General features: G+C 38.6%; 2 protein-coding genes across 3 annotated transcripts; both read left to right on the top strand.

Moving 5' to 3' along the window:
• Window positions 1–610: 610 nt before the first annotated feature.
• LOC131947975 (origin recognition complex subunit 6) lies at window positions 611–9900 on the top strand. 2 transcript variants are annotated; one of them, XM_059309400.1, is made up of 7 exons: window positions 611–854; window positions 1447–1585; window positions 5685–5848; window positions 8594–8671; window positions 8975–9087; window positions 9492–9554; window positions 9681–9900. In XM_059309400.1, exons 1-7 carry the CDS (start codon window positions 784–786, stop codon window positions 9803–9805), a joined length of 753 nt encoding a protein of 250 aa, XP_059165383.1. In that variant the 5' UTR covers window positions 611–783; the 3' UTR covers window positions 9806–9900. The 2 variants fall into 2 exon arrangements, with proteins under 2 accessions (XP_059165383.1, XP_059165384.1); XM_059309401.1 differs by lacking the exon at window positions 8594–8671.
• Window positions 6212–7676, top strand: LOC131947974 (piggyBac transposable element-derived protein 4). The gene has a single exon (XM_059309399.1). It carries the CDS (start codon window positions 6282–6284, stop codon window positions 7530–7532), a length of 1251 nt encoding a protein of 416 aa, XP_059165382.1. The 5' UTR covers window positions 6212–6281; the 3' UTR covers window positions 7533–7676.
• Window positions 9901–24459: the final 14559 nt, after the last annotated feature.

The following is a 24459-nucleotide window of genomic DNA, read 5'->3' as shown; positions in this document are numbered from 1 at the left end:
AATTTTTAGGCGGAGTTTCTAACTATCAAATATATAGACTGCTTTTATCGGTGGCCGTCCCACCTTTAAGCCCCCCCCCCCCCCCCCCGGAAAAAATGTCTGAAAGAAACACTGAATAGATCATAGCTAACTACATAATCGACGAGATTTTTTTAGTAGGTATTAACAAACAATATTTTTTTTTGTGGGCATTCCATTTCTTGATAAATCAGTCCAATGGTACTGGATCTAGATCTAAATATAAAAATTAATCAAAAACAAATCCCTCCATCTTTGAGCAGCCATAAGAGATGTAATAAATACTGAAATAGGCTATATTTTTACCAACAGATGCATTTTTTACAGTTGATATATCTATATGAGATAAAAGTTCTTATGCAATAAAAAAAAAGATTCTCTTAAAACATTTTTAGTTTTAGGGTCTAAATTTATATGGTTTATAAACGACCTAATTAAATTATGAATTAAAAATTAAAAAAAGGCGAAAAAAAATACAGGTAGGCTAGGCCTCACTAGTGCCTACGTAAAGGGAAATCACTCTAGCATCATTGGTTCTAGGAAAGGCGCCATTTGCGTACACCGTTACAATAGGCTAGTCCTACCCAAAACCTGGTCATTCGGCGACTAAGGCTAGACTAAGGCGGTTGAACCTTAACTGGCTAACTGCCCTCCAGGCAAATTCTTAAGCTGACCATTTCCGCCAGTGTTGCAAGCACATGGCATTGTGAAGTTATTTAGTAGACCCACATTTGCCAATCCTGCAGTAGTCAGATTCTGATTGACATGGCCAGTAGTAGCAGATCAGTGCTGGACATTATTAGCCAGAAATTGTGCGTTGAAAAAAGGATCACAGAGTAAGTTCAATGGTAAAATCTCCATTATTTTAGTGAATTTTAGTGAAATATTGCCCCTTCACGTTCACCTTTAAGCCTTTACGATGCTAAAATGGAGTCTTACCCAAATGACAAATGCCGAATAAATTCAAATTCTGTTTTTTAGTTTAGTTTAGGCCTTAGGCGGGCAGCTGGGTTAGGCCTACACTTATTGTGTACACTACTATTGGGACTTACACTTTGGCACCTTACTTTATTTGCAAGTTAGCCTATTTGAAATTTATAAATTTAGCTTTTGGACTCTTCTTGCATTTACATTTTGCTTAGACCAAGATCTAGAATTTATCAAGAAATAGCCCTATAGGATAGGGCCTAACTAATAACTATTTATTTAATTTAACTGAATAGGCCTATGCCTAAGAATTTAGAAATTTAGTCAATAGGCCTAGGCCCCTACTATTTATAATTTGAGTTATGAAGGTTGAGGGCTTAAAGTTTTGGAATCAACTGATGTGTTAACTTGAAGAAAATTAGTAGCAGTTTGATCTTTAAAAAATTGCCAATGCACTCTTCTACTTGAATCTAAATGATTAAAAACCCATTTTCTCCTCAGTAAAGCTGAAGAGCTAAATGAGCTGCTGGAGGCAAAGGCTGGTGCAGGCTCATTAGCTGCACTGAGATTGACAGGGTCCTGCAGACTTGTTGCTTGCGTTGATCTAGCTGCTCGGTCGCTTGGTTGTACTGTGAGCCAGGTAAGATTCCTATTCTTTATGTTGGAAGTATTGTCTAATTTCTTCATAGGGGGCAGTGCCGGCGTTAGGGGGTGGCAAACGGGGCGGCTGCCCCAGGCCCCGCGCTTGAAGGGGCCCCGCGCTTCAGCACCGCCATTGTTGTCTGAATTAGTTTGTAAACTTAAATAATCTTTGCTGAATTGAATTTGGAAAAAAAAAAGGCCGAAATTGTTGATTGTTATAAACTGAGACCACGGCTGATGTTAGTGAGTTATCCCCTACATGACCTGGGACAGACCGTCATTCGATACGAAGACATTAGTGTCACACCTCGCTTAGTGTCGACTCGCTTTTGACCTGAGGTGACGGGTAATGGCGATTGCGAATTAGCCCCCGACATGACATGGGAGGTGAAATCACGAGGGAAAACACGTAATGAGATACTCTATTGTATTCGGACCGATGAAGACGTTTTTTTTAGTGAGCAGGCGGGGGTGCCTGTAGTAAACAGTCAGTGACCTGATGATGGCTTGCAGAGGAGGGGGGGGGGGGGGGGTTGGGGCGGAAGGGGACATGCCCGAGCATCCAGAGTATTTATCCCTAAAATCATAATTTATACAAAGTAAAGACATCTTTTATGTAATTATGCTTATTCACTACGATATGTTTGAAAGGCCTCCATACAGTAATTATGTTCATATTCATTTTATATATTGTCAGGTCATCTTTAAATACATTATAATTGTATTTAATTTATTAAGGGCTTTTATACAGTAATTATGTCCATATTCATTTTGGTAAACTTTAATGGCATTGGTAGAGTGATTAAGCCCATGTTTATTTTAATTAATTGTAGGGATATCTAGTATAATAGTTAAGACCATAGTGATTTTTGTTTTAAAATAGTTTAGGGATACCAAACAAATTATGTCTATACTGTTTGATACACCGGGCCGAGATCTTTTTATGGTAAAGTTCTCCTGATTTCCCCAAACGTCTAAATCAGGGGTCTCCAAACTGCGGCCCGCGAGGTCATTTTATCCGGCCCGTAACGATCTTTTTGTCCACTGAATAAATGTTTGTTGGAGGTGGCTGAGGAGCTTTGCACAGAAAATTCAAAACTATTTGAAAATCAAGCTTGTGTGCAAATACAATTACTCGCCGTGTTGCAGACATTGGTGAAAACATTGCGACTCAAATAACGAAAAATTCAAGCAAGTTTCGCCATTTTTCAATTGCAATGGATGAGTCGGTGGACAGCTGTTACACCTCTCAAATGCTTGTGTTCATTAGAAGTGTGGGTGAAGACCTGAACATAATACAAGAGCTGGCTTCCCTACATAACATGTATGGCACTGTTACCGAAGAGGATATCTAACCATAGATATTTCAGAGACAAACAGAAAATCGCAAGATTTACCATATTTCACATCAGTAAGATTGCTAATTTTGCGAGAAAATTCTGAGCAGGGTATCTAAGAAAAGAAATAGGTGACTCCCTGATAGTAAAGGCAAGTCACAGCCATTATTGTCTGATGAAGAGTGGGTATAGAAATTGGCCTCTGCTGCAAACATAACTAGTCATTCAAATTTTCTGAATCTATAACGGCAAGAGAGTGAAATCTAGTTTCTATACACCCACCTAAAGGCCTTTAGATACAAACTTGTCATGTTTATGGAACAAGTACAGGCTAACAACTTGACACACTTTCAGCAGTGTAAGGTCTTTACGGTTGAAGCAACCACTGAGTTCCCCACGTCATTTACACACGAGATCGTTAAAGACCTCCAGCTGCAGTTACAGTAGCTGTTTTCTGTCTTGGACTCAAAGGCAGAAGAAGGGAGACTGTTTCAAAGCCCATTTGAAGCAAATGTGACCAGTTGCAAAGATGAACTGCAGCTGGAGGACACTCGAAATGTGTATATATTTCAATATAAATTATATTTCGTTGGGGGGGGGCGGTAGACGTTCTTCGGGAGGGGGGGGGGGGCACGACCCTGAAGGCCCTTAAAGAAACTCTGGCCCCCGAACTGATATTTGATAGTTAATGCGGCCCTCGGGCTGAAAAGTTTGGAGACCCCTGGTCTAAATTACCGGAAGTCTGAGCATGCCGCCGCGAAACTCATAAATAAGAATAAGGTAAAGCTGGCTGTCACATGGTTCACTTTCTAATTATAGACACTAACCTTCTCTTATGAGAACGTGGTCTAACCTGTAATGTAATAGGTGTATGCTCTATAAACACGCACCTTCTCTTGAATGGCTGCGGTCAGAGATCCAGTAACGTAGTGCTCGAACTGGGAGATTTTTTTTTCTTAGGGTTTGGCATCCCATAGATTTAAATGTATAATTACCTCACCCCACCAACTGTCATCCACCCCAGTGTTCCACCCTACTGAGCGTCCGTGATTACATTTGAGAGTCATTTCATTTGGATATCTATAGCCGTAAAAAGTGTTTTTCACGATTCGAGCTTGGTCCGAAATCTATCAATGTTTTGCTATTTTCCTTGGCATCCACACACTTTGAATGCCACTGTTAACACTCGATAAATTGAGAAAATATTGATACTACCACCCGCCACTGTGGACCGCCTTAGCGTTGCCTCAAAGTGATTTCACTCTTTTTCCTCGAAACCATGGCTACAAGAGACAGAGATAGATTTCGCAAGTATGAATCAGGTGCATCAAAAGCGAGCAATTTAAGAGAAGAATTTGATAAAACCCAAGCAGGCGCGTTGGACAAGTACACACACTTTCCAAAGAAAGTCATAAAACAACAATGATTTGCTTGTGGATTCCAATGTCGCAAATGTGGAACGTAACAAAAAGGACTCCAATGAGAGTAATACTATTTGTGGTGATGACGGTAATAATGAATCCTCGAATCATTTATTGTCAGCTGCAAATCCCACGAACTTCGACAATAGGGACAAATCAAGCGGCCATTCTGAAAATGATTCTGACAAAAATAATTCATTCCCAATGATCGTAAAAGATATATACGATCCGGGTAATTGGGAACATGTATCAACGATGTCCCAAGACAGGCTCTGCGGCCTGTCGATTCTGTCAATAGAAAAAGACATTGTCTCCAATTAGGACTATGATGATATAATCAAGGAATTTTCCTCTCGAAAGGCAAGAAAAGTAGATCTTCGTTTGTGAACGTACTGGTAAGATTTTCATAAATAAACATTTATGTAAAAAATCAGGTTTGAAGCTGACGTTCATCGCCTCTTAAATGCGTGCCTCGAACTTATATCTGTTTTTTGCTTTATTTTTCAAACAAAAAAGCATTTCAAAATTATTTCTAAGTAAACAAATTATGTTTTAATCAGTCTTTATGTTAAAACTAATATACGACATTGATAAGCAGCTTAAAAATACCATACATATCGTTATAAATATTAATTCGCGTCGAGAAGAAAAAAAACGCCTCATTGTACATGTTTTAGACATCAATGGAAAAATATAAGGCCCCGCGCGGATGGTTGGCCCTAGGCCCCGCGTACCCCTAACGCCGGCTCTGATAGGGGGTCATCCATTTATGACGTCCACATGCGGTGGGGGTGGGTCCCCGAAAAAATTGACTTTTGCCGACGCATATAGACTTATATAAGGAAAATAAGTGGATTTTAGTAGGGGGGTGGTCCAAAATCAAAATATTGTGGTCGTCATAAATGGATGACCCCTAGCTGTGATGTACTTGCAAGATGATTAACTATCTTAGGTTGAATTCTATTCTGTTATGGGGTAATCTCTACCTTTAAAATAAGCCAGAGTTATTTATGAATATGTATTTGTTAGACCATTTTGAAATAAGATGGTTAAATGTGAGGTACAGATGTAAAACCACTGTGATTATTTAAGATAATTAGTGCAAGATCATCAGTAGTCAGAATGAAGAAAGTAAAAAATGAACACTAATGTAACATAATACATTTACAAATGACAAAGTTCTGTTTTTGTATACTGTTAAAAATCACAGATGGTGGCTTCAAATGATGCAATCAATACAAATCTAAAATTCAGGATTGAAGTTGTAGAAAACTGGACACATTGATTTACTGGACTTGAATCATTTTGAAAATAAAAAATAATTTTCTTAATTTTCCAGGCAGATGTCGTAAGGGTGTCTAGCATGAATAAAAAATCCTACAATGAAGCAGTGAAAGTGATCGCAAATATATTAGGCCTGGAAGAGAGAGTTACTCTCAGAGAACTGGCCATACAGTTTGGTTGCACAGGTGTGGTCACATTGGCCACAGAAATCCTCCAGAGGTAGGTAAACACGTCTTTCTGACCTTGCAGGTCAACACGGCTTTCTGACCTTGCATTCTATATATGCAATCATGTCTTTGTTTATATTAGTATTTTTTTTTAAAGCAGGTCTGCTGTTAAATATTTTATATAAATAAATCATAGGTGGATGAAATATTAAACAAGTTTACTTAACCCACGAACTGTCACAACGGCCGATCATCGGCCGTAATGGCCGCCGCTGTGGTGTTACGGCCGATAAAATCGGCCGTAATGGAAAAGAAAGATGCGAATGCGAATGTTTAATTTACTGTGTTTTAAAGGGGAATAACTCTCATAAAATGGTTTTACTTCCGTTCTGGAAAGAAATCTACAGTAAACAAATACGTGCACATGTGCTACAGATCTTTGAAAGTGGTTGATTTTTTTGTGTGTGAAATTTGAGTGCAGAGAAATGGCAGACTCTGGTGCTGGTTCTTCTAAACCAAGAACAAACCTGTTTGATTTGTTTTTAAATGAAGAAAGTGATAGTGAAGATGACTTTAATATTCCTCATGTGAACTACGATAGTAGTAGCAGTGATGATAGTGATAGTTGCAGTGAAGATGAAGTCATTGAGGATCATGAGACACATCAACTTTCTGTTGCTGATAAATTTGGCTGGCAAACTATAGATATTGAACCCAACAGATTGAGAACAGATCCTGTTTTTACAGTTAGAAATCCTCTAAGTTCAAAAAACATTGATCTTGCTGAATGTACAGACCCTGTTCACTTTTTTTCTTTGTTATTTGATGATGAAGTGATGAACACTCTGTTGAAAGAAACCAACAGATATGCCCAACAGTTTCTGTCTACAGAAGCTGTTCGGGAATGGATTGCTAGGCATCCTAGCAGCCGGTACAACAAGTGGCCAATAAATGGTATAACCATGGATCAGCTTAAAAAATATTTAGGACTTCTACTGAACATGGGAGTTGTAGCGAAAAAAAAGATCAGTGATTACTGGTCAACGAGACCTACACTGTCAACGCCCTTTTTCAACGACACAATGAACTGCAACATGTTTTTCCTGATTCATCGGATGCTCCATCTTAACAATTTAGAAACTGAGAAGAAAAGAGGTGAAGACAATTTTGATCCCTGGAGTAAGATTAGACCTTTCCTGGACAAAGTAAATACTATGTCTAAAAAGTACTACATTCCTTCTAAAAACATTTCCATAGATGAGTCGATGATTGGAATGAAAAATCGTTGTGTTTACATTCAATACATGCCAAATAAAAGGCATGCACGATTTGGCATCAAAAAGTTTCAACTGTGTGACTCCAATGGCTTCATCATGCACATAGAGTTGTATGGTGGTAAAGATTTTGATGTCAGACATGATGAAGGACAAGCTTTTGCCGTGGTTAGACATCTGATGGAAGAATCGAAGCTACTAAATAAGGGCTACCACCTCTACACAGATAATTTTTATACTAAGCCTGCACTGGCAGAGTTTCTACTTGAAAAAAAAACATTATTAACTGGAACAGTAAGGGCTAATTCCAGAAACATCCCTGAAAACAAATCTGCTAGACTACAAATTGGAGAGGCCAGCTTTTGGCGAAAGGGTGAAATGCTTTTTTTGTCCTTCAGAGAGAAGAAGTCACAGACTAAACCTGTATATGTCCTCTCTATTCTGCTCACAATGCAGTCATAGAAGATAGGACAATTAATGGAAAACAGAAGAGAAAACCACAGGCAATTTTTGACTACAATTCGTACATGGGCGGAGTGGATCTTAGTGACAAAAGAATTTGCCACTATGCGTCTGAAAGGTCCACTCGACGATACTGGAAAAAGATTTTTCAGAATTTATTAGATGTTTGTGTGTTTAATTCTTGGATTATTTACAATATTTCTGTGCCTAAGAATAAGCAACTAAAAAGAGACAAATTTCTTCTGTCTATTATTGAAAGTCTCTGTTGTACTTCAGCTCCATCTGTGCAATTTCGGCAGCCGCCGACATCAGATCCTGTTTTACACAGACTGGTTCTTTTAGATGGCAGAAAGGAGAGAGACTGTTTTGTCTGTAGCAACAGGGATAAAGGACAAAATAGCAGCAAGGGCAGAAAGAGATCTAGGCACTGGTGTCCCGGATGCAAAATTGGTTGCCATGAACATTGTGAACCACATCTGATACACAAAACAGATCAAGGACTATGTAAAAAAAGAAAGAGGGTTGACTAGTTGATGTTATGTCTCTATCATTGATAATGTTTCTGGTATTGATGAAATTAAAATTATGTATCATATAATCTATTGAACACGTTCAGCTGCTTTTTTTTTTATAAAAGAAAATTTTGCGATGATAGGGTACTATCACATAAAAATTCTTAAAAATTATTTCTGTTTATCAGAACCCAGAAAGCTATATATCTCCTGAAAGAGGATTGGTTTATGTACTAGAAAAACACATTTGGGTGATAAATAGATAGAAACAAGTCAGTGTGAGCCTGGGTTGAACTCGCACAAGTTGTTGCATAATTTTTTTCTCCGAGCAAAGGTCAAGGTCAAGGTCAAATGACATAACTTTTATATTTCTGAAACTAGTATAATCTTATTCTTTGTCCAATATGCTTTCAGGAAATGTATACTTATGTACATTTTCTAGTTCATTTTCTTTGTGTAAATGTCATTTTACAACACTATATCAAAATGTCAAAATTTCCCCGAACGCCACAGCACAATTGCACTTGACACTTCGTGGGTTAATTTTAGGTACATCTCTGACCAGTGCAGTGATGTAGACTACCACACACCTTTGTTCCTTTGTGCTGCCCTTGTTGCTGGTACCAGGTAATCTTAGGAGCATTAGCATCTTCAGTTGTCGTTCTTCACTTGGTGCAGTTTTAATCCCTTGATTAATATCCACCAACACTTGTAGGATGGCTTTTTGGTGGGGCGGGGATGATTATATAAAAAATGGTTACTAAACAGCATAATTTAAGGATTAATAGATTTTAAGAATTTTTTTTGGTATATTTAAAAGTTTTCAAAATAGAAATTTTGGTCATAAGTGATTTATTTTCTAGGAGTTTCACAATATAGAGGAACATTGTACATGCTACAGTTTTTAGCTTTTATTCTGTATATTTTCAGAAAACAGAAGGTGAAGATTGACATGGTAAAACTCAGAGAGCACAGTGGTGTAAAAAAATCTGCATTAGAGAAATTAATCACCATCATGGAGAAATATGTACATAAAGCGCCAGGTAAATATCATTTAGTTCTTTCCATAGTTGCGCAGTTTTATATGCATACATTTAAACGCTTTTAAATCTAGAATCAACTTTGTGGTTCCTTGTTTCAGCTAATTTGAAATAATGTCCTAGACAGTAATTTTGGTTATTGTTTCACAACAAATTACTCTGTATGTCACTTAGGCAGGGTTTACATTTAGTGTATGGTGATGGGACTCAATCTTGATACCATAGAATTTAAAATTCAAATTTTTTTTGTTAAAACAAAAAATTATTATAAAGAATTACTTGTGTAAAGTTAATTTTAGAATTTTTCATCTAAAAAACTTTTTACTCACCTGTTTAAATTGTTAGTGAAGTATAGTACCATAATTATTATTTGAGGCAAGCTAATCACATTTCTGTTTTGTACACAGATTCTAGGAAACGCAGTCCAAGTAAAAATAGAGATGGTCTTTTAGAAGCTATAGATCTACAAGGTAACCATATTCCCCCCTGTAAAGAAACCATAAACTATTTTTTAGTATCTTAGTGAATTTTGCTTTTTGTTTTAGTTTTTGAAATTTAAACCATTTAACACCCATGATTGTTGTATGTTTTCTCAGATAAAGAACACAATTTAAAGAAAAGTAGACTAGATGAATCCACCCCTTGCAAGAATGGAACAGTCTCAAAGAAGGATTACGAAGAATGGAAACGAAGGATTCTAGCACAGGCTCAGCTTTCATAACAGTAATTGTTTGCAGCGTTATTTATTGTCCTTACTTTAACCATTGTAAACATTTTACAAAATGTCTCTATAGGTGTCCTTAAAAACTACCTGCATTTTTCAGCGATGAGTCAATCATCATTTATAGTTTGATTTGTTAAAATTTTTGTTCCAATTTCCCATTAGTCTTTCATTAGTTTTATTAGTCATTTCTAGTTGTCATGGACAGCTATTAATTGAGACACCTGGACCATATCAACAAGTGGATACTTTCGTTTGCGTTTTGCCTTGTAGACACCTGGTCAATAATTCATCACTCGACATTCTAATATAAACTTCATGCATGTAGTTTGCAACTTCCACATTCAAAAATGTTGAAACAGCATGCTTGGGTGGCACTATTCCCTTGGCGAGTGCCTTTTTAAAAAAACACCACGAGTCAACACCATCTCAACACCATCGGAGCAGTCATCATGCTGTGGTGACTCATCAGTTAACTGGCAGTGGTTGAAGCCTGCCCATATAACTTTCTTCATACCAGCAACAGTGCTGTTAGACCTGATGGCTTTCGTGTAGTATGTTTGCAGCCTTTTAATCTTATCCTGCGTCAAGCGCCCAATACCTGCCACCCAAGGTAATCTTCTGCTTCTTTTTTGTGTCAACAAGATTTCGCACGGCAGTCCCCTAGACGCTTAGCAACATGGTTGACACACTCTTGTTTTTCAACAACCAAGCCTTGTTGAGGATCTGTCTTGTGGATAGCTTTGATGGTATTTGTATCACCATCAGACACAACAGAGCGGTAATGCAGTCCATGATTGGTGACAGATCTATTCCACATGGACACCGCTGCTGCTTGCTCCATGCTGCCTGATGATTCTTGTCACACTGCTGCCCTGCAACTTTTCCTGCATGATGCAGCACTTCTGACAGTATTGTGACAGGCACTGGAAGTCCACAACCAGGCCTGTCCTGTTTTCTATGACACAGCCGATGCCAGATTTAGACGTATGTCCACGAGTGTGCCAGCTCCCATCATACGACACATCAATGTCAACAATGTCCTTGTCAGCTTGCTCAGGGTAGGCAACCTTTACTTGCTGAACAGATTGCCGGAGCAAGCTATCCTTATAACTGTTTACATTTTTGTAAACAGCAGTAGCATGCTGGTTGAAGGTCTTCTGGTGCAAGTTGGAAATGTTCATCTCGAAGAATTTTCCCATGCCTGCATGCCCCATTCCAGTTGCCAGTGATGAAGCCACTGCTCTCCTGTTAATTTCATAGTAATTAGTGTCACATTTATGTGATGTGTGACAGCTTGAAATGATGTAACTGCATTGGTTGCATGCCACAATCAAGAACAGAGCAAGTCCAGCACTTTTGTTGTAATCGCAGGACACGGTAAAATGTCCATCGTTACATTCTGGGCATGAAAATTTTTCAAACAGAGGTTGAATGGCACTGAGCTGAATAATAGCTGTTAGAGATGCCATGTCAACACTATCAACTGAACTAAAAAGGGACAGCTTGGATCTGGAGGCAGATACTGCTGTCACAGGTGTGGTTGGCTCAGCAACTTTGGGTTGATACCTTGCAGCTCTGGCTCGTTTCAGCTGTGCGTTTCTTTTTTTGGTTGGTGCCATGTTCTGCAAATAAAATATTTAAAAATAGGTTAATTTTGTGTCTAGAAATCATTATGCTATGTTATCTAATTAAATAGCAAATAAATCTAAAATAGATTAGGCCCTTGATATAATTAACAGGTGACAAATCAAAGTGTGGTTGCTTCCCCTGTTTCTTGACTTGATAGGCCTACGTTTTTCTTTATGAGCCCTCAACGTGTGATTAATAGTTATCAAAACTACCTCCAGTTGAAATTCAATATACCTTGACTGGTCACAACTGACACAACCCTTTTAGTCTTTTTATCCCTAAATGCCACTGTAAGGTACTTGTCTTCATGCATTTACTGTGGCAAATATGCTCTATCGAGTCATACCGCACAAATAGCTGCATCTACAGAATGTCTTGTGAGGCCTAGGGTTTGTCTCGTTGGACAATAGGTCTCTTAATACTTAATAGTATGTTTTATTAATGTATATTGTTATTGGCTGGTTGCCAATACTTGGTTCAGTGAACCAACTGGTCAATAATTAACTCAGTGCAAAGATTTGACACTTATTTTAATACATGAAGGTTAACACAGAGTAATTAACACAGTCAGATTAGCCTGAAATAAGCGACTGGTCTCACTTATTCACAGACCGACCTCTGTAGCGTCTAGTCTTTAGCCCCAAGCTGGCCAGCTTCAAATGAACCCACACAATCCTCTACACACGCTGCAAAAACGTTAGTTAAAGTTCTCCGTGGAGTACAAGTGCCGTAGCACCAAAATGAGTATAATCTATGATGCCAAGTGCCTAAGCACTGGTTTTGTTGGGACACTTAATGAAGATATAATTCTCTTATTTTCCGAAGCTCGAAATGACGCCTCGACATAAAAATCACAATCTAAGCTTAAAATAAATGTGATAGGCTTGAATGCTTCCATCAGACTTTAAATAGGACTGTAAACGACAAATGTGTTAAAAACTTCTCTTCGACCCAACTCCCCTTGATTATAAACAATAGTAGCATCATGCTCAGCTATTTCCAACCTCTTTTTTCCTACAAAGACTGTCTTTGGACACCTTCCAAATTAAATTGTGAAAAGATTCATTAGCATTGTGTCCTGCTGTGCAAACACTACTCTAATAATGCATTGGATGAGGGGATCTCAAATACTGGTTTAATTTCATCTGTTACAAATTTTGGTAGCTTATTCTTATTTGCTATATCCAAGTCCTTTTGTCTAGGACACCACTGTCCACAATTCATGTACACCTGTCCTATGTTTCCAAATAGCCCATACAGCCTTTTTCATTGCAACAATGTTTCCTGCATTTTTTCTTATAGCACCACCATAATGACCCTGTATTCTCTTTATTGCTGATAGTGTAAGCCTGCCTGCTCCTCCTATACCTTATATATTGCTTTCCATTCTCTTTATAAAGTTTTCCTTTGCATTCACTTACCTTGTCCATCAATGCGCTTTTGGACATGTCCGCAACATTCACACTTGGTGATACTTTTACCTGTATAAATTTCTGGGTCTGCATCAGTTTTATAACTTTTGTTTTGCTAACACTTCCTTGACTGGTCACAACTGACACAAATCTTCTAGCCTTTTTATCCCTAAATACCACTGTAAGGGGTCACCCATTTATGACGTCCACAATTTTTTTGGGATTTTGGACTCCCCCCCCCTCGAACATAAAAATCCACTTTTTTTTCCTTATAAAAGTCCATATACGGCCACAAAAGTCAGTTTCTGTGCTTGTCAGTTTTATGACACCTGCTACACTTGTAAGCTATAAGTTTTTTGTGGAATTACTTACTTAGTCCTCTTTGCTCCTTATGGAGCATAGGGCCTCCACCATTTCCTTCCACTTCTTCCTATCCTCGGCTATTAATTTTGACATCTCCCAAGACATCCCTATTGGCTTCAGTTCTTCAAGAAGACTCCGCCTCCAGGTCTGTCTTGGGCGCCCTCTCTTCCGCTTTCCCTGGGGGTTCCACTCAAGCGCTTGACGTGTAACATTTGTGTGAGCCTTTTGCAGTGTGTGACCCACCCAGCGCCACTTCCTCCTTCTTATTTGCACACCTATAGGCTCTTGCCTAGCTTTCCTCCATAGTTCCAAGTTCGGCACTTTGTCCTGCCATCTCAGTTTCAGTATCTGTCTAAGGCATCTATTCATGAAGGTCTGTATCTTTGCTGTGCTTGCCTTGGAGACTCTCCATGTCTCTGCTAGTTTTAATGGGACACTTAATAAAGATATAATTCTCTTTTTATCCGAAGCTCGAAATAACGCCTCTGCATAAAAACTACAATATAAGCCTAAAAGTTTAAAAACTTCTCTCCGAAACTCACCTTGATTATAAAAAATAGTAGCATCATGCACAGCTATTTCCAACCTCATTTTTTCTACAGACTGTCTTTGGACACCTTCCAAATTAAATTGTGAAAAGATTCATTAGCATTGTGTCCCGCTGTGCAAACACTTCTCTAATAATGCATTGGATGAGGGGATCTCAAATACTGGTTTAATTTCATCTGTTACAAATTTTGGTAGCTTATTCTTATTTGCTATATCCAAGTCCTTTTGTCTAGGACACCACTGTCCACAATTCATGTACACCTGTCCTATGTTTCCAAATAGCCCATACAGCCTTTTTCATTGCAACGTTTCCTGCATTTTTTCTTATAGCACCACCATAATGACCCTGTATTCTCTTTATTGCTGATAGTGTAAGCCTGCCTGCTCCTCCTATACCTTATATATTGCTTTCCATTCTCTTTATAAAGTTTTCCTTTGCATTCACTTACCTTGTCCATCAATGCGCTTTTGGACATGTCCGCAACATTCACACTTGGTGATACTTTTACCTGTATAAATTTCTGGGTCTGCATCAGTTTTATAACTTTTGTTTTGCTAACACTTCCTTGACTGGTCACAACTGACACAAATCTTCTAGCCTTTTTATCCCTAAATACCACTGTAAGGGGTCACCCATTTATGACGTCCACATGAGGGCGGAGGGTTATAATCCCCCTTAACCCCCCCCCACCAGTCCCCGCCTACGCCACTGAGCCCGCTCCTGCTGTATCAACATGACTTTGCTCACACACTTCTGCACTGTTTTCCTTCCGTATAAAGAACTGTTAAGGGGAAAGCTTCTTCTTGTGCTTGGAACACTTATCACAGTAGTTGCTGCTTGTAAAAGTATCAATAACTTTAGGAGGACCTTTAGTATAGACAAGAGCAATATCCCGGACATCTTTGATCACAGAGCTTCTTTCATTATCCTTATCACAATCAGCATTTAACTTTAACTTTCTAAAATACATATTCTCTTCTTTGGGCGATCATTGCTCATTTTTGTATTTTTGCCCATTATTTTTAATACTTAGCTAGATTTATAGACTAACACAAGATCTTAACAACACAAAACTATGTGCTGACTGTATGAAGAGCTCCAGTCAACAGGAAAGCACATGTGAAATTTGTTAACCAAATGGCTGCCAAAACTATTTAAAAAGCTCTGGCTGAATAAGAAGGACCTGCCTCTTTCTGAGGAATTTGTTACTGGGTTCAGAGCATTTATTTCCTTCCTATCATCCAGTTGGTCTCCTGACTTGTCTTTTTATCAGCTTTGTGAACTCTCCTCTTGTCCCTTTTTAACCCCCCCCCCCCTGTTCAGAGACCTAATGCAGCTTGCAGCCAATGAGCTCCAGGAAATCTGCTGTGCTCTTACTACCACATAGTTGAACTCCTTGAATAGTTTTATGTACCGCTCTCCGACAGCCGCGGAGGGAGCAGACACCCCAGTTTCATTTGGTATGGTACCGATAGAAGTCGCTTTAATGGAATCCCAACAACTTGCCGTGAGCTCGTTAATGCTGTCTAGGGGTAAAACACGACAAATCGAAGAGACTCAACACGACTTAAACTATGAATACCTTTTTAATAAATGTGCAAGATTATGACACTAGGTAAGTTCAAAATGTACAGACTCTATGAGTACAATAAATAAACTCAAAAACTCCAACTTACAGTTTGAGAAAATCACAATATATCACAGCTGTGGCTTAGTATATTATACACCAATAAAGATCAATACTTCACACAACTGAATGGCATCATAAATACCACAAAAAACCAAGAAGAGACGTATTGCCTCTACAACAATAGAAATCCAAATAAAGGATCAAGCTATCACCGAAGTAATCAAAAAGGTGCAATAATACACCAGAACAAAATATTAGAAATACTACAACTTGCCACACAATACCTTATACAAAGGTGATAAAACATTTCACATAATTACAATACTGCAAAATGTGGCACACATAACCTCCGGCACAACTCTCCTGGTCCAAAGGTCAATCTGGCTGCCTTTGGACATGAAAAAACCCGAGATTAAATACAACTCAGATTAAGGGGAAATGACTCAAAAGTGTAAGACTATTGGTTGAGGATCTGTCAAGGATCCTCACGGTCGCAAGACCATTGGTTGAGGTTCTGCCAGGGATTAAAATACAATCACCTGATGTGACAGAGTTCAGTTGACCGATATGTACCAGTGAACTGACAATTCTCCCAAGGTCAAATACATAACTCAGGAGATTAAATATACATAAAGCAAAAAAAGACCTAAGTAGGTCACAATAGCAAGAGCAGCAGTTAAGCTGGCATGGGCCTTGCTCACAAAGATGTATTTGAGCAACGTGCCCAAATACCATGAAGTATTTTAATGTGTGACCCCTTTTGTGCCAAGTGCCATCTAAGCTGACACTAACATCCAACACCGCGTCGCTGCTGTCGACATGGTGGTCTTTTCTCATCAAAGCAACTGCGTTATCTATCATGTATTTTGAAAAATTCGCAGCAATTGTTCTGACAATTTTTATACATGTTTTCTCTGTTCTACCTTCAATGGACATAATTTCACAAGTGATCCATGCCATGTAAGCCCAATCCAATGTTGGTTAGTAATAAAACAGGTAGTTACGTGACAAATTAAAGACAATTACGGGTACTATGGACGTTTCGACTCAAGGTTAAACTCAAACTAAAACTTATGAAATTATGGTCAATTGTTTAGCAATTGTTTTAGGTACAATGAAGTTACAAGGTGTATTTTCAAGGGATGAGCTGCTATTAACACACCGGTCACAGTATACACATCCGTACTGATTTCTTCTAATTTGGTCTGGATTTACTTTGTACCAGAACCAGAGTCTACTCTATCGTCTCTCGTGTACTATCTGGTGGTACTGTCCCGCCGTGTTTCGTTGGGTCCGTATTTATTGGCTACCTGTCATGTCCTAGGTGTCAAAGAGCAAGTCTGTCATTACGTATCGCCCGTCTCTGATCCCGTTCTGCCCCGTGGTCAAACTCTGGTCAGCTCAGGCTTTGTTGTGGGCAATAATCAGTGGTTGGCTACCATACACAGGACCAGCTTACCCCCGTAAGCCTGGTCGAAGCGATGACAGACCGAATTGACGTGCTTCTTCATGAGTAGTTTCCGGTCTAAGGTTACCCCGAGCAGTACCGGGTATGCCTTGTAAGACAGGGTGTCCGAGCCAAGCTTAAGAATCAGTCTATCTAAGTGTCCTGTTAAAGAGAGAGAAAACAGGCAGTAGACGGATTTAGAGGGGTTCATCCGAAGCTGCCAGGTCTTACAATAGTACCGAATGGTGTCCAGGTCTACTTGTAGGGACTGCTGTATTTCAGTAAGGGATGAAGCGGTACGGTGAAGCTTCAGATCATCCGCATACATGAAAGGCGCACAATGTAATTGTGGCAGCAAGTCGTTCACGTAGACGAGGAACAAAAGACAGGACAAAGAAGACCCCTGAGGAACGCCCTGTCCTACAGGTAGGTAATTAGAAAAGACATGATTCACCTTGGTACGAACACGCCTGTCTGTGAGGAAATCCCTAAGCCAAAAGTAAATTCTACCGGTGACCCCCATCCGCTGAAGCTTCAGCAACAAAAGAGAGGGATTCACCCGGTCATAGGCCTTCTCACAGTCGAAGAAGACAGCACCGGTGGCGCACTTCTGAATGAAGCCCTCCCGGATGTCCCGGAGGAGTCTTACGACCAAGTCCATCGCCCTGTGACCGGGACGAAAACCAAACTGGTGCGGTGCAGAAGGTTACGTGTCTCGAAGAAGTAAGACAGTCTGGCATACACCATTCGTTCGACCACCTTGCCAAGACAAGAAGTCAAAGAAATAGGGCGGAAAGATTTCAGGTTCGAGGGATCCTGGCCTTTCTTTAACAAGAGGTGGAGCGTCGCTCTTTTCCAAATCTTGGGGACGCGCCCAGCCTCAAGTGTCCGATTGGCCAGGTCCAAGAACGATCTTAACGCGACAGGAGAAAAGTTACGAACCATCTCATAAGAGACAAGGTCCTCCCCGGGGGACTTCCAGAGGCGGACCTTGGAGACAGCAGCCTGTAACTCAGAGGGCTGAAAGGGAGTGGAGAAAGTAGGAGTCTCAGGCAAGGTGGCCTCACGAGCCACTCTCTCATGATGGAGAGTGACATGAATCGGTAGTCTCTCAGACCTCCCAAGAGATTCATAGAACCTGTTAAGTGCCTGGGCACGGCCAAATTCAGAAAAGATCTTACCAGAATCAGTCTGTAAAGGTGTGTTCAATTGCTTGGCTGGCCCCGAGCCGACGAAGCGTAGAGTAGAGACGCCTCTAATCGAGATCCGCTTGACCGGTGGGTCGCCATTCAGATGACCTGTTCAATAAGTATCATGGGCGGTTCCGGTCCCTTTGTAACAAGTTACAAGTTAATCTCGCCAATGTTTCTGCTGGACCAGGTCGCTATTCAAGTGGCAGATCCACTAAATGATTTGGCCACACCCAGGGTGATGTAAGAGCTAACAGCAGCTGTAGTTCAAACCCCCCGGGTGTGCGTGGTATCCCGCCCCTTTTATAGCCTCTTCCCATTGCTCGTAACTACCCCTAGTTACATAAAGAAAGGTGGTAATTCATTGACAAGGAGTCTTGTGTTTTTTTTTTCTTGACTTCGGAATAAATCCATTTTAAAGGATAGAGCTGGTTGGCTTTTAACTCTTTTCGCATTGTGTGAATTGTTTAGTCCTATATAACTTGACCAGTGTTTGGTGGATGACTATGTTGTGAAAGCAACCCCATAACTATAGGGATGTCATTTGTAAGCATATTGTAAGCCATTTCTATGGCAGTTCTAACACTAAGTTCAGTAGATAAACTTTCATTGCCAGCTAAAAACATTGAAACTGAATTAAATAAACAGTTTCCGTCTGTGGAATTCCGTCTGTCGTATATGTTTGTTTGCTTTGGATGGCCCTATTAAACCCTAGGCCATTTTCTGAGCAGATCTCTTTGAATCTTTGACTGTTGTTGTTTACCTCTCCTAGCCCCTCTTTATCCTTGCAGAGTTCGTATCCTTGGTTGCTGGACCCTATCTTTGCATTTATGTCTCCCATGACTATTAGAATTATAACAACATGATGCATGGTGAAAATTCCGTGGGATACAATGAGAAAAAAATAATAGGGGAGATAACTCTTCCCAACAAAATGCTAGAATAATTACTGTGTTATGGTTCACTATAGGAAATCGTTTCCAGGCAAAACTCGTACATTTTCATCCTCCTTAAGACTACCCCCCAAAAAAATATGTTCTGTAGGTTAACAAGACTAGAACAGATGGTTTAGTTAACAAGACTAGAACAGATGGGACAGTAGCCTATCCCATTCAATTTCAGTTTATTTTTCTGAAAAAAAAAACTAAACATTGCTCTAAAAAGAGGAAGAGGCTTTGCTTGTCCCGGCAACATAAAAATGGCCTTACATGACGGGTTGCTTTTAATTTTAATTGCTCATATTCCACTGTGGGTAATTCAATGGATCATATCACTTTATGTTTATATTGCTATTTCAGTTACAACGTACTTACATACAATTATGCTGTATGCACATGCACTGTTAGGGGTGGCAGTGAGTTCAGGGTGAATGTGAAATTTTGGGTAGCTAATCTAATCTAATCTAATCTTTTCCATTTTGTGCCAAAATTTAAAACGAATAAGGAAGTAACTCTGTATTGTTGTGCAGCGCATTCATTTATTAGTTGCTTCCCTTTGACCAGGACAAAATTATTTGAAAATTTCTGTAACCAAAGCCCCAGAGATGACGAAAATTAGGCAAGCTCCCAAACTTAAATCACTTTTGATTTTAGCGAATTAAAAGTCATGCAATTTACAATTTAATTAATAAAGGAAAAAGTTTGATATGAATGGACTTACAAATGGACATCAACCAATTTTAATGTTTTTTTTGTATAAAACAATCAAATAACAGTTCAAAGTGAGAGTTACGGAGGTGTTCAGGACGAGGCGCAGAGTAACTCTATTATCCTATAGAATAGTATAGATTATAGATCTAGATCTATATCTAGATTCTAGATCTAGATCTACTTACCATCTTCCAAAATCTGCCAAAACATTGGCTTCAGCTATTCTCAAGTAAGTTGTGAAGAAAATTTCTACATGTGTAGCATTAGCAGATGTTGTTCTGTGGTACTTCATCCGTGTCCATTTTTTTACACCACGATGTCCATATTTCATCATTATTGGTTAAAGAAAAAAGTATTGAAGACGTATGTTTTCTCATATCTTTCCGCAATCATATTTAAATAAAAATATATTTATATTTATATATTTAAATAACTTTGAATAAGCGTAGACTTTCCAAGTGGGTTGTTTAAGAGAGGTTGATTATAGATGTTTAATTTAGACATGAGATGACTTATTAATGAATTGTTTATAATTCCACAACAATAATGTTCTGGATTTCAGTTAAATACTCTCCTGCTTTAGGCCAAATATTAAATTTATTAGTTAATATTTGCAACAAAACTTCTTCCTTAAAATGACCAATGACACTTTACATCCCTTGAACAATCTTTTTTTCTGCTGTTAGACTGACAGCTCACCCTAACTCACCAGAAAGCAATTTTCTCCTGTGTCCTCTTGTTTATTTCAAATGCCCAGTGCTCGCATTTACTTTTTGGACTTTCTGATTTTTTTTACAAAATTCGCGGAGTGTGGCTCATAAATGCAACTCTTGATGAATGTAAACTCCAAAATGCATTTGTAATTACCTTATGTGGACAAGTATGATCTTCAGCAACTCCTGGGAAACAATATGTACATTGGAAATGAGTGTGCCCATGATTTCAAGCATGTGATTCTTTACACCACCTGTGTGTCTTTCACTATGGGGGTAAAAAAAAACAACTGAGAACTTAAGATTTTTGACTATAAAAATCCAAATTAAGTTAAGTTTTGAACAGTAGAAATTCTGTATTCTTGATTAATTAATTTTGTGTAGAAAAATGTATTGAACACTAATGTGTTTTGTTTCTTTGACACTTTATTTAAATAATAATAAATAATCCATGGGGGTCAGATGCAAAAACTCATTTAATATCAACAGACAACTGTTCCAAACACTCCAAAGACTTCCTTTATTTGCTCTCGGGGTTTGTGACCCCACCCCACACAAAATCCTGAACCTGTAACTCCACCCAATAACTAAACCCTAACCCTAACCCAATAACTAAACCCTAGCCCTAACCCAATAACTAAACCCTAACCCTAACCCAATAACTAAACCCTAACCCTACAAAAGGCCCATGTTGTGATTACACATAATATGCTTTGTCAGCATTGAATCCATTGCTGTTACAAAGTAATATAATTCTTGATCCAATTAAAATGCATGAAAAATTACTGAGCACACAAACCTACGGGTTGAATAACCACCTCCTTTCCTCCAGGTTGAGGGCAGTGTTGCAGCTTTCTGTCCACTCTCTAACTAGTTCCAACCCTTTTTGTCCCTTCACTCGTTTGTTTCCTGTTTTTGTAAGGTTGGTAAGGGGTTCCATCAAAATTAGCAATGTCTGGGAATGAACTTTCTGTAGTAGTTACACAAGCCTATAAGGCTGCCAACGTCTTTTTTTTTTTTTTAAATTTTGGTACTAGTATATCTAGCAGAAGCACTGTCATTTGTCCTTGAGATCATATATCCTAAGATCTGTATCTCTGTCACACCCACTTCTACCTTGCTCGGTCTGGCAGTGAGGCAGTGTTGTCGTAACAGAGCTAGTAGAGATTGTAGCCCTGCTATGTGTTCTTCCCAAGTGGCGTGGAACATGCATATGTTGTCTAGGTAAGAAATGACATTGCGTCCTGCCAACACTTTTTCTCATCAACCTGTTAAATGTAGCTAGAGCATTCTTGAACCCGAAGCTCATATAATTCCATTAAAGTGTTATAAGACTGATTTATCCTGATGACATCCTGCAGTTCTACTAATTATTGCTGTGAATTGCTCCTCTGGCTGCCTCTTTAAATTAAGCCATAGGCTATTAACCTCTTTTTGAAGTTTATATTTCAATTTGGAAGGATAAGCCTTTTGATACAAATCATTTAATTTAGCATATTTCGCGGTGTTTTGACTAGCCTTTATTTCGCACACTTGTAGTCGCATTGACACTGTTATATTACTGAGTCCAAGGTTGATGCTAGTGTGTATTAACGCCCCCCCCCCCCCTCTGTCCCACACCTGAACAGGGACAGCGTGCTAACTCGCCCTATTAAACACTAGGCCATTTTCTGAGCAAATCTCTTTGAATCCTTGACCGTTGTTGTTTACCTCTCCCTCTTTACCCATGCAGAGTTCGTATCCTTGGTTGCTGGACCCTATCTTTGCATTTATGTCTCCCATGACTATTAGAATTATAACAACATGATGCATGGTGAAAATGTCCACATTCCTTGTCCATTTTTTTACACCAGGATGTCCATATTTCATCATTATTGGATAAAAATAAGTGTTGAAGACATAGGTTTTCTCATATCTTTCGGCAATCATATTTAAAATAAGACACTAAAGACGAAGTGCTGAATTGCATCAAGAAGTGATGCAGCGTAAGCATTAATTCATATTGTTATGCACCCAATAAAGAAAATACTAGTATAACTAGTGGCTGGTTATTTGAGGAATATCAGTCCTCAAACGACCAAATTACGTCATTCTTTTCACTCTCTCCCAATCGTCTGAAAAGTGCTTGTACTATTACTACTAGCCCAGCCTACTATAAATCAAGTCCTGTGTGGACGGGTTGAATCATCCTCACCCCTATCTGGTCATCGCATTCCTCAAACGACCTAATTACACCATCCTTTTCCTGTTACTCTCTCCCAATCGCCTGAAAAGTGCTTGTACTGGTTATTTTTGGGAATATCAGTTCTCACACGTGCATATGCTTCTACTATTACTACTTGTCTCCGTTTACTCTAAATCAAGTCCTGTGTGGAGGGGTTCAATCATCCTCACCCCCATTATGTCACAGCAGATCACAAACAATCTTGTTGACAAATCTTGTAAATATCAGTCTAAAAATATTGGCTATTTCTTGTGTTACATAGACAGCATTATATGTTGAGTTTCATCTTGTATCAGTGCCTTTTAACTGATGGTTTAGTAAATGTCTTGTGACACTTTCCAGATGTTAAGAACAAAGTAAAAGCTTTTTCCACAGTTGAACTTCACTTGCATGAGCGCATGCTAAGCAGAGGCTGTGGTTTTTTGCAATAAACAAATACAGCCTTTGGGTTAATGTCGATAATTTTTCACTGAACGCCTCATTCAACCCCTGCTTTAACTGATGCATTATCATATGATTGACCACGACAATCATTGGTAGAAATGCATTCTTCTTCCAAATAACTGCATATTTTTAATTTACTTGAAAATAACCCAAATAATAGTTCTTTTATTTCAACTTCTTTTGTTTTTATTTATGCGAACAAATCTCAGAATTAGAAAAATCTGAACTTTGACAGAATTATCAGGAGTTGAATCTACCATTGTTGTAAAATACTTTGCAGTCTTCATTACTGAAATGATTTGCTCCTTCGATTTGCAAAGTAGATCAATAATTTCATTTTAGGTTTTGTCTTTCTCTGCAGATGTTCAGCTTAAACTACCTCATATTTTGCCATAACCTAGTCTTAACTACTGCTGGTAAATTCCTTGTGTTTTCACTGCCTGTTACTTCTCTACCTTTCCTGAATTTATTTTCTGGATCATTCATTGGATCGTGTTTTAAAGTGTGGAATGATTGGGCGACTGTACTCTAGTCCACATTATTGTTAAGCTGTCTAAAGCATCAATGCGTGGAGTAATAAGAGAAATAATTACATTTAGTATTTTGTATACTATATCATGAGTTCCGTTAATATTTGAATAGACACTATTACTTTTTATGACTGTTGACAAAGCACATATCGTCCATATTGAACTGTATCCACCTTCTTTGACACAGTCAATGATTCATCAAAATCTGCTGTATTCTTAAAACTTTCAGCATTTGGCTTATGCAGATAGAGCTGCCTATTGTAAGCTATTTCTATGGCAGTTTTAACACGAAGTTCAGTAGATAAACTTTCAATGCAAGGTAAAAACATTGAAACTGAATTAAATTAACAGTTTCAGTTTGCGGAAACAGATATAGGATCATAATGTTGGTCACACAATGATTTTGAATGAGCGTCGACTTTCCAAGTGGGTTGTTTGTTAAAGAGAGGTTAATTATAAATGTTTAATTTAGACAGTTTTAAAGAGCACTATATCTCCATGAGATTACTTGTTAATGAATTGATTTCAATTCCACAACAATAATGTCCTGGATTTCAGTTAAATACTCTCCTGCTTTAGGCCAAATATTAAATTTATTAGTTAATATTGGCAACAAAACTTCTTCCTTAAAATGACCAATGACACTTAACATCCCTTGAACAATCTTTTTTTCTGCTGTTAGACTGACAGCTCACCCTAACTCAACAGAAAGCAGTTTTCACCTCTTGTTTATTTCAAATACCCAGTGCTCGCATTTACTTTTTGGACTTTCTACAGATTTTTAACAATTGGCTGAGTGTGGCTCACAAATGCAACTCACGATGAATGGCACCTGCAAAATGCAGCGATTCTCCATTTGTTATAACATTG

The sequence above is a fragment of the Physella acuta genome, unplaced genomic scaffold (assembly GCF_028476545.2).
Source record: "Physella acuta isolate Inbredline_101_S28 unplaced genomic scaffold, ASM2847654v3 ptg000618l, whole genome shotgun sequence".
Taxonomy (NCBI): domain Eukaryota; kingdom Metazoa; phylum Mollusca; class Gastropoda; family Physidae; genus Physella; species Physella acuta.
Note: the sequence above shows the minus strand (reverse complement) of the source record. Positions and strands in the feature narration are given on the sequence as shown.